The sequence below is a fragment of the Podarcis cretensis genome, assembly GCF_951804945.1.
Source record: "Podarcis cretensis genome assembly, chromosome: 4".
NCBI lineage: Eukaryota > Metazoa > Chordata > Lepidosauria > Squamata > Lacertidae > Podarcis > Podarcis cretensis.
The window spans coordinates 76,694,075-76,709,878 of record NC_137173.1 but is presented as its reverse complement, the minus strand read 5'-3'; the positions used below and the strand labels follow the sequence as shown (position 1 = coordinate 76,709,878).

The window sequence follows — 15,804 nt, the reverse complement described above, 5'->3', positions numbered from 1 at the left end:
TAAAGCCAATAATCTTTTGGGAGAACATGTTGCATATAGCATTGTCAGACACACTGGCTGTTTATTGAGAGTTGCTTTGCCAGTAATTTGACCAAGGTATTTATTGGGCAAGGGGAAAAAATTGTACAGAAAGGCCTTTAATGAGAATAGTGCTTTGGCTTCCTCCAACGTCTATATTATAGGATCTATAATACTTTCTCCCCAGTATGACTTAGTTGTATGGTTTCTATGGAAACAACCACAACTTGTATCATACGCAGGTGCAGCATATACGTTTGTATTACATATGCATCAACCTTAAAATAAAAATTGAAAATGTGCCCACTCTCTTGGTATCAACAAGCTGGCTGATCCAGGAATCATCAACAGCATTTCTAGTATGACAAGAATAGGCAGCTAGTATAATCAAAGCATGCAGTTATTTATTAGGGTAAGAGCTATAGCTCAGCAGAACAGCATCCAGGAGATGAGAATCATAGTAATAGTTAGATCATCGCTTTCTGAATGACTGGTTTTTTTTTTTTTTAATCTATTATTTATTTCTGCACACGTTAACTGCTGTTTTTCATGATGCTGTTTTATGTTTATGTTTTATATCTTAGTAAGTTATGCTTTTTGTTACTGGTTTATTTTTTTTTATTTGGTTGTATTTATTTAACAGGCTTTGTAAACTGCTTAATCAAAAACAACAATAACCCCTAAGCAGCTAATTTGGCTGTTTTATTGTTGTAAAATGCCTCAAAACGTTGTGAGATACATTTTATTTTATTTAACAGGATTTATATACGGCTGGTTTAATCACTGAAACCTCAAAGAGGTTATTTGAGCATTTTACTCTTGCAAGATTCCTTGAGATCTTTTTTAAAATAAATAAATAAATGTGGAGTGTATGTTTTTAAAACTAATGTAAGTGCATTACATTATATTACATTACATTACGCGGGTGGCGCTGTGGTCTAAACCACTGAGCCTAGGGCTTGCAAATTGGAAGGCCGGTGGTTCAAATCCCCGCGACAGGGTGAGCTCCCATTGTTCAGTCCCAGTTCCTGCCCACCTAGCAGTTTGAAAGCACGTCAAAGTGCAAGTAGATAAATAGGTACTGCTCCAGCGGGAAGGTAAACGGCGTTTCTGTGCGCTGCTCTGGTTCACCAGAAGTGGCTTAGTCATGCTGGCCACATGACCCAGAAGCTGTATGCCGGCTCCCTCGGCCAGTAAAGCGAGATGAGCGCCGCAACCGCAGAATCGTCCACAACTGGACCTAACAGTCAAGGGTACCTTTACTTTTTAAAGTGCATTTTACACAGTACTCATGTGATCTTTCCTATTATGAATTCCAGAAAGAAGGAAGTACCGGACTACAGCTTTTCCATCCATAGCAGAACTCAAATGTGTTTCTATTCGTGAAAATGAAGAGAACATACTCTGACCTGCTGATTTAATTCCAAGAGATTGTATCAGTTTAGCTCACTTGGTACAACTGCTGTGATGTAGAACTGCAAGGAATAAGGTGGGGGGGGGGGGAGAAAAGGCATTTCTTTTAAGGCATTCAGTAGTTCTTTGCTAGGGCACAGAGCATTTACTGTCTTTTATGACTGGATTAAATCATTATTGCAGCTAGTTTTTAGCTTGAGTGTTACAGGCAGTGACTCATGCCTGCTGAGCATGTAATCTAGAGGATATTGCAGAGGCAAAGGAGAGTAGTAGCAACAACTAAACTACAGGACTCTGATCAGGTCTGATCGCCAGATTTCCTTTTTTTCTTGCTTTCTGTGACATGGTTGCTCTATATAAAATACACACAGTCTGGGAGGCGTGGATCAGCGCAGAATTTGAAAAGATCAGATGCTTCAAGTTTTCCTAAGAAATAAGAGCCCTGCTGCATGAGTACAATGGCCTATCTAATTCAGCATCCTCTTCTGACAGTAGCCAACTGAACGCTTCTAGGAAACCTTCGAACAGGACATAAGTGCACCTGTCCACTTGCAACTGGTACTGAGAGGCATGCTGCCTCTGGCAGTGAAGGCAGAACATAGCAATCCCTACCTTGGTTCTGTACCAGATCTCTCCATTAAGTCCGTAAGGCAACTTCGGCCAAACCAAGCCACGCTCACCTGCCCACACCCGATGTTGCGCATCAAGCGTGGGACTGACTGGTAGAGACGTAGCTGCGCTTTGCAACCGCTGACAATCAGCTCTAGAATCTGCACCGTAAAGCGTCTGCAGAATTCGCTCTGCAACATAAAATATGGTCTGCAAGATTCTGCCCTATGGCAACACTAGTGGCAGGTTGACCCTAATGCATGTGATTTGATTGTGCACATTGAAGTGTTGTGTTGTGGTACTTTCACGTTTCTCTATGCCGGAAAGTTTATGTTGTTATAATCCTTCAGAAATATTTGCAAGAGCTACAAGAATTTCCGAGCGGAGATTTCTCGCGGCGAGTTTGAGTCATGTTTAATCCACATCATTCTGTGTTTCTGCAGTGAAGAACTAAGTTTAGCTCGTCACTATGCTTTCCCACAGAACGTTTCTGAACACAGTAATAGTAACATTAAACTTGATGCCCGAAGGACCAATTGTAGAGGAGGGTCACATTTGCCTTCATTTCAATTAACCCACTTGTCAGATGCAATGCTATACATACTCAGCAGACTGCCCCAAAGTATTTCTTATGCTCTTTTAGTGGGGTGGACTAAAATCATACTGTTATTTGCTCCGCACACGTAGCAATCAGCCTTGGTTTAAATTAACTTGAGAACAAAAGCATTTGGGAGCACATTCCTGTGCACGTACATTAATGAGTTCAGTGCAGCTTTGCATCCAGTTCAGCTTACCCCCTACAGGAAGTGTTTAGGAGCACAGTCTTAATTCATATAATTTGTTCATGTGCACTGTGGCTTCAGAAGGGATCTTCCTTGTTTAAGGGGACTGCAAATTCACAGAATATAACTGAGCAGATGCCACAGTCCCACAGCATTGCTTATTTTAACCCACGAATACTTGTATTCGACTCTATTTTGTAACACATGCCGACTTCTTTTCATATAAAAGCAAATTCTGCATTAAAACAGAAGGAACCCACAGACTACTGTTTTCCGCAGCCTGCTTCCTTGCAAATTTTACGCAAAGCATGCCCATGGTATGCACAGATTATAGAAATTAGCTTCTCGTGGTCCAGTAGTGCATGGAACTGAGCTAATTGTCTCCCTCTTCGTGAATTACAGTAAATAGGATATGCTGAATAAGGAGATGTCCATGAATATTATGAATATAATGTTACAGATCTGGGATAATTGAGCTTGGGGGTGCAAGGGCACGTATAACTGCTAGAGTTAGTGAATGTTAGAAATGAATAAACTGTAGAATTTAGATAATATTTGGAGTATTGAAGAAGGGAAGATGCCCGGCCAGAAGTTGCAAATAATGGCAAAAGTTGCTGGAAGCAAGTCATTAACCTATCAATAAAAAACATCATCAGGGCAAGAGATTCTCTTCCAGTGGACCAAGCAGGGAGTCCCCATGGTTACCATTGATGGTGGCGGGGGAGGTTTAGGATTTCAGCAGGAAATCCACAGGAAAACAGTGGAGGGGGCAGGCTGTTTTGCTGCCCTACAAGGCTTGGGTTTTTCCGGTAAGGATCTTTGGGAAGCAGAAGAGTAGAGCCAGAACTCCAGGCAGAACCCTCTTAGCAAGGCACAGAGTTGGGATACAGGATGCCGTGGACTCCAATGCTGCACTACTGAATCGGAGCAAATGTCAAATCTGCAGAAAACCCAATGGATCGTTTCAGCAATAAAGAGCAGGTTTCCCCAGGAGAAAGTGGTGGGACAAGTGGAAATGTGGAACCCTTCCTTCTGAGTGGAACCCTTCCTTCTGAGGTTTACCTGTTGGGTAAGAATGGGATGCCTTGCATGTTCTACCTGCCATGAGGATTGGGAACCCAGGAAAAGGAGGACAGAGCCTATAATGTTTTAGATACCATTTTTATTTCACGAACCCAACCCAGACATGTAATTTTGTTATCCGCGATTGTTTCAAAAAGTTTTACTGAGGTTTATTGATAATCATTTTATGTATACTTGATTTTTTTTTTTACAGTTCTGCTGATTTTATCTGTGTAATATTGATAGTTCTATTAGCCAGTTTTCTGATTCAGCAGCCCATAAAGCTTTCTAAACAAATACATACATGTTGTCTACCGCTCTGGGACGCAGGTGGCGCTGTGGGTTAAATCACAGAGTCCAGGGCTTGCCAATCAGAAGGTTGGCAGTTCGAATCTCCGCAATATGGTGAGCTCCTGTTGCTCGGTCCCTGCTCCTGCCAACCTAGCAGTTCGAAAGCACAAAGTGCAAGTAGATAAATAGGTACTGCTCCGGCGGGAAGGTAAACGGCATTTCTGTGTGCTGCTCTGGTTCGCCAGAAGTGGCTTAGTCATGCTGGCCACATGACCCGGAAGCTGTACGCCGGCTCCCTTGGCCAATAAAGCGAGATGAGCGCCTCAACCCCAGAGTCGTCTGCGACTGGACCTAATGGTCAGGGGTCCCTTTACCCTTTACCTTTACTGCTCTGATTGGCAGCAGCTCACCAACACAAGATCCTGAACAAAATAATCTATTCCTGCTTGCTAACAGAAGTCAAAAGCCCTGCTCTTATTAATTCTGAAAGGGCTCCATTCTCTCTACAGCTCACCCCAAGTGATGCCAATTGGAATCAAAGGGATTTTCACACTGAGATATATTAAATGAAAGGAAACTTTAGATGAGAAGCAATTTATTTTGCCAGCAGCTTAGAAGTATTCCCTGGGCTATTACGGAAGATATATTTGTCATAAAGAAGAAATATCACTAGCATTCTCCTCTGCTTGATCCTGAAAAGAAGATTAATCTTGTTTTTAATGCTTATATCCTCGGACGTGAATGTGCACGCTGCAGATTGCTTCCTTTGCTTTGGAAGAAGAGTGCCTTAATACATGGTACAGGTAGCACTAAACGGCAGGCCCAGACATTAGCAGGGGCATTGATTCCTGCTCTTTTTCCAGATGTCTAAATACTTAGAACTGGCTTTGCAGAGTCTCATGTGCTTGGAAATTTCTCTGTGGCTCTCAGTTTGAAAGATGTCCCCAGTGTAAATGCATCTCTTTTAATACTGTACTCGGTTCAGGGAATTTATTTCCACCCTATTGTCTCCGTGCCTTCTGGAGACACAGCCTAGAGGCAAGTTCCCTTGCAGCGCTGCCTTACTTTGTTGTACTGTGTGATGCACGTAGTCATCTTTGACAATTTTAACTCTGCACAGATTAAAGCGTTTCCAAGCCAGCTGCAAGGAAAGCTAGTTCTATAGAAAGGGAACCGAGCTGAGAAAATTCTAGCTTGGGCTTTGCTGCAAAATTTGCAGGCTAATTAAAAATAGTTATATGCTGCCTTTCAAGCACATCAACAAGACGGTGCACAACAACATAAGCACAACAACATTATAATTCAGGATAAAACTGCAGCTGCTAGATCAACAGTTAAAAACAAGCCAACTGGTAAAAACAGCCAGCAGAGACCTCAGAAAATAAATGAATTTTCAGAAAGCACTGAGAATGCCTCAGTTTAGTCACAATTCAGAGGGTATGGGTTTAAGATCACAACTTCCCGCCAAGCCAGTCACATAAATAAAGCAGATGGGTTCTAATCTAAGAAACTTCTACATGGAATGGACATTGGCTTGCTTTAATATTCTTGTTCAGTTTTGGTTCTAATTTTATGTATTTGCATGCTGGGACCCTGGGGTGAAGGGTAGTCTATGAAGCTGGATCTAGACACCTCAAAGAAGCATTTCAGTTAAATGCATTGTAAACGTTGCATGAGAAATCGGGTTGGCAAAAACAGAACTCCACAGCGCCACCTGGTGCCACAGTGTTATAATGCATATACAAAGCATATAAAACGCTTTTTCTTTGCCAATGTAGCTGGTCCTACAGCTCCCATCATCCCTGATCATTGACTATGCTATCTAAGACTTATGGGAGCTGGAGTCCGGCAATATCTGGAGGAGGGCACCACATTGACTACTCCTCCTTCTCTAGCTCTATATGACTTTTAATGAGCCCTCTTTTTCAAATGATGAGGTACAGTTACAGTTGCCATAGAAAGGATGGTTTATTAATAATCATGATGTCTTTTGAACAACAGGCATGGGTGTTACTTTTATTCTTGGATATGTGAGTCATAACTATTGTATGCACATGAAATACTAGGGTGGTTTTCTGTAATTAGGAGATTAGGCACCTATGAAAGGTGCAGGCATGCATTCTGGAGACTCAGGAAAGCTCCATTTCTATGCAGGATTTTGTCACTTATTCCTGTGTTGCTCATTAATTCTCCCTCCCCCTTAAATAGCAACACATTTAAATGTAATGAGGAAACATGTTTTCTTGCAAGCATCTAGTGAGGACCTTCACATGTTTTAAAACAACAACCCTTGCACATGAAATAATGGAAGCATGTTGTGTATACTTCAAATGTCTTCTGAGGTGATTATTTCTCCTTAGAAACGTTCAAGGGGTGGGGATTAAAACTTACTGTTTCAAAGGAATCAGGAAAATCACCATTCTCTCTTCCCAATACATTTGTTCCTCTTCTTTCCTTGTGAAGAGGTCAAAATGTAAGAAAGGAGAACTGGGTGAGGAGTATCCCTATTCTTATCCATAATCACCGCATAGAAGATCTTCATGGGAAGAGGAGCTCAAGAGCAAAATGTAATAAGGTGGATGAACTGCAATAAAGGGGGAGAAGGGAAGGGTTAAAATGAGAGAGAGGGAGCTAAGCTGGTCAGTGCCCGGATGGGAGACTTCCTGGACCCCAAGTTGCCCTGAAGTCTGTTAAAGAAAGGAAGGATATACAGTAAATGCATCAAATAAATGAAACAGTTCTTCATTTGAGAGCCAGTGTGATGTAATCATGGTTGGGGTGCTGGACTAGGGTTCAAATCTCTACTCAGCCTTGAAGCTCACTGGGTGTCCCGCAGCCTAACCCACCTCGCAGAGTTGTTGTGGGAGTCAAATGTACATCACCTTGAGTTCCTTGGAGGAAAAGGTGGGACAGCAACACAATCAATCCAATCCAAAATTAATAAGAAACTGGAAATTTCCCTAGCATCTAACAAAAATGGTAACAGCAGCCTCCATTAACTATTGCAAAAGGAAGTTTCGATGTTAGCACTCCAGTGCTTTCGTAATATTAAACCTTAAAAAAAAAGCCATCCAGATTCTTTTATTTGGCTCACTTAAAATATGCTGTTTGATGTTTTCATAGGCACCATCTTAAGGCATTACTTCAGCTTTTTCTCTAGAGCTGCCCTTTCTGAAGTCATTATTACTCATTAGGTATATTGTGCAGGAAGCAGAAGTAGGTCAAGGATGAAAAGCTCCATCTTAGCGAGACGCACACAAGTATTGTACGAAGCTATTTTCAACTTTTCATGGGATTAAATTTTTTTTTTAAAAAAAATGTTTCTGTAGGATAAAAGCTGTCACTGCCGACTTAAAAATCAATGCCCCACATGGCAAAACCTTCATTTCAGATTTCTAGCCTTTCATATGTTAAACATATTGTTTTATAATTCTAATCCAAAAAAATGATTCCATGCCGTGCATTCCATCAGGCTCTATGTACACTAAACCAAGTGTCCCTAAATAGAAGTGAGGGATATTAACAGGTCTGCCTGTATCCCTGTTTACACATGCTCATAACCCCGCTGAAACATGGATTTGCGGGGCATTTTTAATCAGGAGATAATTGCACACCACAGCAGCTCTCGTAGTGTGCCTATACACAGCTACTTGAATTAGCATTAAATATAATATTTATTGTTTGCTTGTTTGTTCGCAGTGCCAAAATGGTTGTCAACAAGGAAAATGGCTTTGCCACTTCAAGCACGAAATGAAATGTTATGCAATAACAAGAGAGCCAGCTAAGGCAAGCTTATACACAGGTAACTCACAGAACCATAAAGTTGGAAGGGACCCCGAGGGTCATCTAGTCCAACCCCCTGCAATGCAAGAAGCCTGCCCACAACCGTCCCTGGATGGGCTTGAATCCTTTGGAGGGCAGTCTCCCTTAATGTCCAATAGTGATGTGCCTATAAGCATCCAACAGAAAGGCCATGATGAGGTGGCTGAAGATTGGTACAGTGGTACCTCAGGTTACATACGCTTCAGGTTACAGACTCTGCTAACCCAGAAATAGTACCTCAGGTTAAGAACTTTGCTTCAGGATGAGAACAGAAATCATGCTCCGGTGGTGTGGCAGCAGCAGGAGGCCCCATTAGCTAAAGTGGTGCTTCAGGTTAAGAACAGTTTCAGGTTAAGAACAGACCTCCGGAACGAATTAAGTACTTAACCTGAGGTACCACTGTACACCTTAGGTTACCCTCGAGTCCTGCAATCATGTGCGTTGCAACAAGCAACAACCTGAATTCCTTAGAACTCTCCTAATATGGTTCAAAAATAAAAGAAAACCCTTCTCCTTAAGAGAACAGACACAACTCATGCCTCGTGGTTATTCAGCGGGAAACAACAAACATGACTAAGATGCAAAATAATAGGCAAGAAGAAGCAAGGAAGGCAAGCTAGCTAGGTTTGGAGAGGTCCACTGCCATGGGCATCTACTGAGGTTTAGCAGACCTGAGAGAAGCATCAAGCAGCCTCCTGGAAAACAACTCAATAGGCTGAACAAAATGGTTTCTCAGAGGCACCCCATACAAAAGAGGATTGCATGGAGGATAAAGCCAGAAGGAAGAGACATTGAATGACAGTAGGAATAGGTACTGAGTCATGACAAGTAGAACAATGCAGGTCTGGTTGAGCAGTCTGATGGATTTCCTGAGGCAGCTGAAAGAGGTGGTTTATTCCCAGTAAATTCAAATGGCAAGTTGATTAAGACGACTTTGTACATGCCAGGTCTAATGAATGACTAAATAGAGGCATATGCTTGTATTAACACTAGCAAATGGTAAGGTAAAGGGACCCCTGACCATTAGGTCCAGTCGTGGCCGACTCTGGGGTTGCAGCGCTCATCTCGCTTTATTGGCTGAGGGAGCTGGCGTACAGCTTTCGGGTCATGTGGCCAGCATGACTAAGCCGCTTCTGGCGAACCAGAGCAGCACACAGAAACGCCATTTACCTTCCCGCCAGAGTGGTACCTATTTATCTACTTGCACTTTGATGTGCTTTCGAACTGCTAGGTTGGCAGGAGCTGGGACCGAGCAACAGGAGCTCACCCCGTCGCGGGGATTCAAACCGCCGACCTTCTGATTGGCAAGTCCTAGGCTCTGTAGTTTAGACCGCAGTGCCACTCGCGTCCTAGCAACTGGTAGAGGCCCATAATTAGGCATTAACGTACACCCAGAGCCTGTACTCCTCTGAACCCCATGGGGGGTTCTGAGTGTGAACCAGTGCTTACTTCCCCTGTTGTATCTGCAAGAACACCTGCTCATTCCAGACCGAGCAAAGTTAAAGGTGTTCGGTGGTTTGGGATCATGTTCTGGGTGTTAGCAAGTGAGCCTCTGCATTGAGTTCTGTGTGGCTGGGCTTGGACACAATGCTAATGGTGGTGTTGGGGGCAGAATTAATGTGTGAACCTAGAAATGTAGTTAGTCTATAATTTACAGGGTGGGAAAATTAGAATCAAAAAACATTAGAAGTTGGCTTGCTTACCCTAAATCAGTGAATGAATGATCTGTCTAGAGCTATTATATTAGTGTAATTATAAACAATTAAGTATTGTAGACAGACTAGTGAATGCTGAAAGTCCCTTCTCTAGTGTTCATTAAGAATCGCCAAGAAAATAACTATTAAATGGTGATAATCTCCTATTTCTGTCATCCATTGTAATATATAAATAGATTGTGTTGGTTTGTTGGCTTGTATTTGCTAGAATACTCCATGCCAAGCTAGAAATAATTAGATATGTTTATTAAGAAATATGAACTATGTTAATAATATCTAAGGAAATCTTTATAACTGTATTATTTTAAAGAGAAGCACCAGAAGTAGAGGCTTAATTTCTCTACCGTCTCTTCATAGCAACACTACAATAAATGTTCTAGGTATGCCCACAACACATTGCTAGCTATGGACTTTAATTTGCCCTGGTTTTGCATCAAGATAGGGGACACTGTAGAACCTTGAAAAATGGGCAAAGCACAATGACACTGATTTGGGCCTAATTATTGCACCGAGTCACAAGATCCACCCTTTTAAGAGTTTTAGGATGCAAGCAAAGTTGCAAAATCCAGCTCTTGAGTAAGAATATAGTCAAGGTTTAATCTGAACCAACAAAAATTTACTTGGTACTTACCTTTTTTTTCAGTGTCTCCCTGTTTTTGTATGTCACAAAAATGTTGGGAAAAGGAAAACCAGAATTAGCTACTAGCCTCTGACATTTGTTTCCTTTAACAGACGTGCTCAATCAGACACTTGTAAGTTAAGTATGCTTAGGACTGCAGCCAATAACACATGAAGTAATGGTAAAGGAACTGTTTTCCGAGCAGATGAAAACTGGCTTTCCCTTAGCATTGAACAAGTAACGATAACTTACAGCAAATCTGGAATGATGGAAGAGACTACCATGGTATCTGCTGACCACTTGTGATTTAAGACATTAAACGCTTTGGCTAGACTTGAATCAGCTAAATTAATCAGGACAGTCAGTTTCAGTATAAACAACAGGCCACATGTATACTAAAACTAAATGTACACCAAGAACATAAAAATAGGTACATTGCCAATGTAAAACAACAAAACAAAAACAAAATCCTCCAAATTCTCCAAGAGAAAGGCATGATAGGTACCCATATATGTGTGAGTCCATGCTGTGAAAATGGGAACTGCATCCATTAAATAAGAAAAAAATGGAGGTAAGTATGCTCTTGAAAGGCAAGAGGGTCCAGGAACTTCTGTAACATTTTGGCAGTGAAATCCCCCCCCTTTTTTTTTTAATTAAATGCTTTCTGCTGCTATGGTAACCACAGTAGCATGAAATCAATTCGGAAGTAAGTTTTCCCTCATGACTGTTAAGTAAAGATATTTCAGCCCCTAAAATATTCTACTCAGGAATTGGTTTTTTTTTTATCTTTTATTACTTACACTTTGAGATAAAAATGCCATGGAATTTCAAAGCGCATACTGTATTTTAAGAGTGCTCTGAATATCCATCTTCCTTCCCACCCTCTGCCCAATACAGCAGGTCAGGAATGTTCTTTCACTTCAGGTTTATGTTAGTGACCTAGTGACCTACTTTTCGGGAGCTGACCGCTACTAGTCACTTTCCCTGAAAAATTGAGATTTCATTTCATCCATGGATTGGTTACATTTAGATTTAGTGACAGAAAGCATTAGGAGAATGGCATTTTGTTGGAGGGGGGAATCAACTGTAGCAGTTGGTGCTGTAAGTATATTCCTATTTAATTGCTAAAGTGTTGTCCATCGCAACTCTCAGCTTTTATGTTACTGCAATCTGGGTAAGATTGCTTTCCATCAGCCTGAAGTGAGAAATATGATGGAGATGGAAGCCTTGCTTCACTGTCAGACACATGCTGGGAGTAAGGGGAAAGCAGACATAATGGATCAGTGAGGGAGAGCAATCTTCCCCTTGTCTTAAATCATCCATGCTACAGAGCTGTTGAAACTGTTGGCTAGAGAAGGGGGCGGGCAGGAGTTTGAGAACAACCTACGGAACAAACAATGTTTTCAAAGTGCTGTAAATGTCACAGCTGCAGAATATATTTATACATCCATAGCAATGGGAGCTGACTGAAGACTTAATTCTTCTCCCTCAAAGTTACGTTGCAGGAGATCTTTAGAAATCAGAGTTCACCTACATAAGAAGCAGAGCGAGCCAATCACATGAAAAACCAATTCATTCTTCCTTTCTGAATTTCTACATAAAGACTGACAATTGATTAAACGCCTTATGAAAGCACTTTCTGGTTGCAAGTAAGTGGGGCTGTCCATAACTAAAATGTAGCATGTGTCTTGGGGTGTGTGCTTGTCCCAATCCTGACAACTGTTGCAGTGATAGCACAAGATAGGAATGTGATTTGTTTTTGTTTTTTAACAAAACTTTGAGATCATCTGTTGTTTATATTGAAAATATACAGAAAAGCAAAAATGAATTAAATCCTATGTGTTTTATTTCTCCCATTAGTTTTAATTCCTTTTCAGTTGCTTTGCAATGGAGGCACAATTCTGCATGTGATGTATAATCTGAAATACAATGTATAGACAGGTCACAAGGAAGGGGAAGAGAGGCTCGGCAGTGAAATGGACAGACTGGAAATATTTATTTAATTTAGATAGCTGTTGGGCTGTGTCTGTACAGCTATTAAAGTTGCTTATATAACAGGGACTCCCAATCTCATCTTCCCCAATACAGTGGTACCTCGGGTTACATATGCTTCAGGTTACATACGCTTCAGGTTACAGACTCCGCTAACCCAGAAATAGTGCTTCAGGTTAAGAACTTTGCTTCAGGATGAGAACAGAAATCGGGTGGCGGTGGCACGGCGACAGCAGGGGGCCCCATTAGCTAAAGTGGTGCTTCAGATTAAGAACAGTTTCAGGTTAAGTACGGACCTCCGGAACGAATTAAGTACTTAACCCGAGGTACCACTGTACTTAGCTAGTCCATGTTGGAAAATCTCATGCCAATTCAATGGAAAACACCAAAAATACAAAGGAATCAGTGTAGCTGCTGCTAACTCTTAAAAGGGTATAGCAAGAATCTTCCATGCTATATCACAAGTAGACTACAGATCTTCCCTGCACAACACAGAAAGATCAGGGAGCTGCTGTGTGGGGAGAGCATGCATGAAGGCACTGGGTGTGGAGCTTGTGCATGAACACCTAAAACTGCATGACATTTATATTACGCAGAGGTGCCTCTCAAATCCGAGACAATGGCAGTTACCTGAGTTGACAGATAAGGCAGAGGTAAAACAAAGGTCAAGCAATCATAGCAAGACACACTCTTGTCCCCCAGGAAGGTAGGCAGGCTGGGGTCTGGGTGAAACAAAGGTTAAGGAATGACAGGAATATACACTTTTGCCTCTTGGGGGTGGAAAGCCGCAAGTCAAGTTGAGGGTCTAGGTCAAACAAAGGTCAGAGATGTATAACTGGAAAGTTTCTAACTCCTAGTGAACCTGTTTCCTTCATGCCTCCTCAGAAGAAAGCCATATGTGCATGGGCCATGCCGGGAGAAAGCGTTTGTCTTCTCCTTCAAGCATAGCACAGTCTGGCCTCCATCTCCCTTGAACCAAGTTGGAGGAAGGTCCATGCCTCTTCTGCCACCCACCCCCTTGTGTAGCCCAGTTTCCCCAGCACAGCTAGCCTTTCTCTCTGTGTGTGTTTATGCAGAAGAAAAATAGAGCAATATATTGCCCAGGCCCATCCAAATGAGGATCAAACTGGTCCCAGTGGCATATTTCCACCCAAAGCAAATAGCAAATTCAGAATCAGGACCTTCCTTAGGACTACAGGAAAGAAGAGGAAAGCAATATCCTCTCTCCACTTGCTACCATCCCTGTAGCCACTTGTTAAATACGAAGATTCATTTGTATCTAGTCGTGGCCTTGATGAGCACTTTGCCGGTAGCATCTTAAATGTGCTGTTATGAGATTGGGAGGGACTCAAGATTCCCCAAAATCTGTGGATTCAGTAAAGCATTAGAATTTAAGGAAACCCCCAAATCCTTGGATCTAGCAAGAAATAGCACAGGCCAGCTTCCTCATGAGATAATCACTTGATAATGGCTGAGTTGCTGATCTAACAAAAGGTAGGTGGATGGGACACTGGGAGATGCAGTGCCAAACAGCCAAATGATGGGTGAAGCTCTACCCCAGACCCTGGTTTTCAGTTAGCAAGACAAAAGGCCAGTGTTAGTTTTTTAGGGGGACAGTTGGCAGTAATGTGCTAGCAAAACTGTGACAGGCTGGAAAAAGGAGAGAGAGAACATGGCTAGTTTTTGTTTTGGATCTAAGGCCATTGGGTCTATGGGAGAAGCAAGAGACTCGCTTGGAGTATAATGCTGGGAAAATCTCCACTGTAGACACAGGTTGTATATATGTGTAAATAAATCATATATCAAAAAGACACTACAGTCTCCGCTGTGCCTCATTTCCATAAGGAAACACAAATCCTAGGTAAGCACCTGTAACCCCTGGAATTTCGCACTGCTGTGGAGATTGAGGTGGTGGCATGTAACAATACCCTCTCTTCCAAATCAATCATCAGACCAAAGTAAATGCAAACCACTCAATCCTGGGTATAAAACCAAGGGGGAAAGTTGAATTTAAGGCTCATTATAGTTCTCAGATATCTGTAGTGTACAAGATGCTTCCCAGCACAGAAAGAATCTGTTTTGTACTTTTGTTTCTTCTAACAAGGAAACATCTGTGACTGGTTTCTCAACGGCATTTGAAATAAATTAAGCTAAATGTCAAGGAGAGAGAACTCCCACTGAAATAAACACGCACCTAGATAATGTGTTCATTCCTTAGTGCACAAATTGCTTACCCTCAGAGCCCACTGAAAGAAAGATATAAAGCAATCCTGTTTCTACAGTGATGGCAAAGAGTAAGATTGCATTTTCAGTGCTCATGTTTCCTCTCCTTTCCCCAATTAGTTGTTTTTCTTACAGTGTTATCCATGTCTTACAATCTGACTCGTAGGTCTGGAGGTTTATGATGTCCCTTGCTAGCAGTCATCTGTGGCACCTTCAAAATTAACCAATTCAGCTACAGTCCTATACCAGCTTATCAGGGAACAATCCCTGTGGAGTTTAATTCTGAGTAATTTATGGTTATCGTCACATGAAACCCACACTAAAAATTGGCTGCCACTTCACCCCATGATCTAGTAGCCCTAGTGGGCACCAAGCTGGCCTCAAAAGCTGGGAGTGGCCTGGGCCTGCTCATGTAACTCTAAAAAATAATCGAGTTTTTGCTGAAGGAAAAAAACAAAGGCAAAATCAAAATGGTTTTATAATTACAGGAGATTAGTTTCAAAAGTTTTTTTTTATTTTTCAGCCACTTCTCTGGATGCTTTGCTATAAGTCTGGAACCTAATCGCAACAAACGGAGGGTTGGGAGAATCCCCAGAGCAGATTAGGTGGGGTGCATAGGGAAGGAGACAGAGCAGACGTCCTGTTGCACTCATGCAATGACTTCATTGAATACAACCTGCTTCTGTGCACTGCCCTGAGAGTTCCAGCATAGCAGTATAGCTCAGTCAGGACAGCATGAGACTCTTAACCCCAGGGTCATGGGTTCAAGCCCCTTTGAGGGGGGGAAATCCTGCACTGCAAGGTTTTGGACATGATGACCCTTGTGGCCCCTGCTATGATATATAAACATAGTAAAGTCAGTACAAGAAGATTATAAAGGAACTTTCTAAAAGTTTATGAGGCATGTAAAACTGAGACACCATCTGCCTGTCTAGTGAAATATGTCAGTGCAGATAATATGAGGTGTAAATTAGTTTACTGTTCCTTGGATACTAAAAAAGAAGGAAGTCAGAACATAGTCAATTATAGTTTAGTGCAACATTAGAACAAAGTGGCCATAAAAGAACATTTACAGAGCTATGCATGACTGCATGCACCTGAGAATTCAGACTGAAGCATCCATGTTGAAAGAACTCAGAAAATGGAAGGTAGAATCAAGACATTCCTTTTCTCCTTCTTTCATATGATCATGAGATCAGGTTATTTCATTACCTCAGCAATGACATGGGTGGTGTTTTGGCACAGCTGTTTTCTAGTC

At 41.8% G+C, this 15,804-nt stretch overlaps 1 protein-coding gene and 1 long non-coding RNA gene across 3 annotated transcripts in view; one reads left to right on the top strand and one right to left on the bottom strand.

The window, feature by feature from the left end:
• The window catches only part of LOC307214365, a 33,339-nt gene extending 21,437 nt beyond the window's left edge, over window positions 1-11,902 (top strand). The window contains exons 2-4 of the long non-coding RNA XR_013837986.1: window positions 7,875-7,977; window positions 10,356-10,468; window positions 11,826-11,902. This is a non-coding gene — a long non-coding RNA (uncharacterized lncRNA). The remainder of the gene's footprint in view (window positions 1-7,874; window positions 7,978-10,355; window positions 10,469-11,825) is intronic.
• Window positions 1-15,804, bottom strand: part of NPAS2 (neuronal PAS domain protein 2) — a 104,723-nt gene that overhangs the window by 77,148 nt on the left and 11,771 nt on the right. The window contains exon 1 of one of the 2 annotated variants that reach the window (XM_079972579.1): window positions 6,567-6,629. The exons of the other annotated variant lie outside the window; for it this stretch is intronic. Coding sequence (XP_079828705.1) covers window positions 6,567-6,613 — 47 coding nt within the window. The 5' untranslated portion in view covers window positions 6,614-6,629. Of the gene's footprint in view, window positions 1-6,566; window positions 6,630-15,804 lie in introns of those variants that run through there. 2 annotated transcript variants of the gene reach the window in all.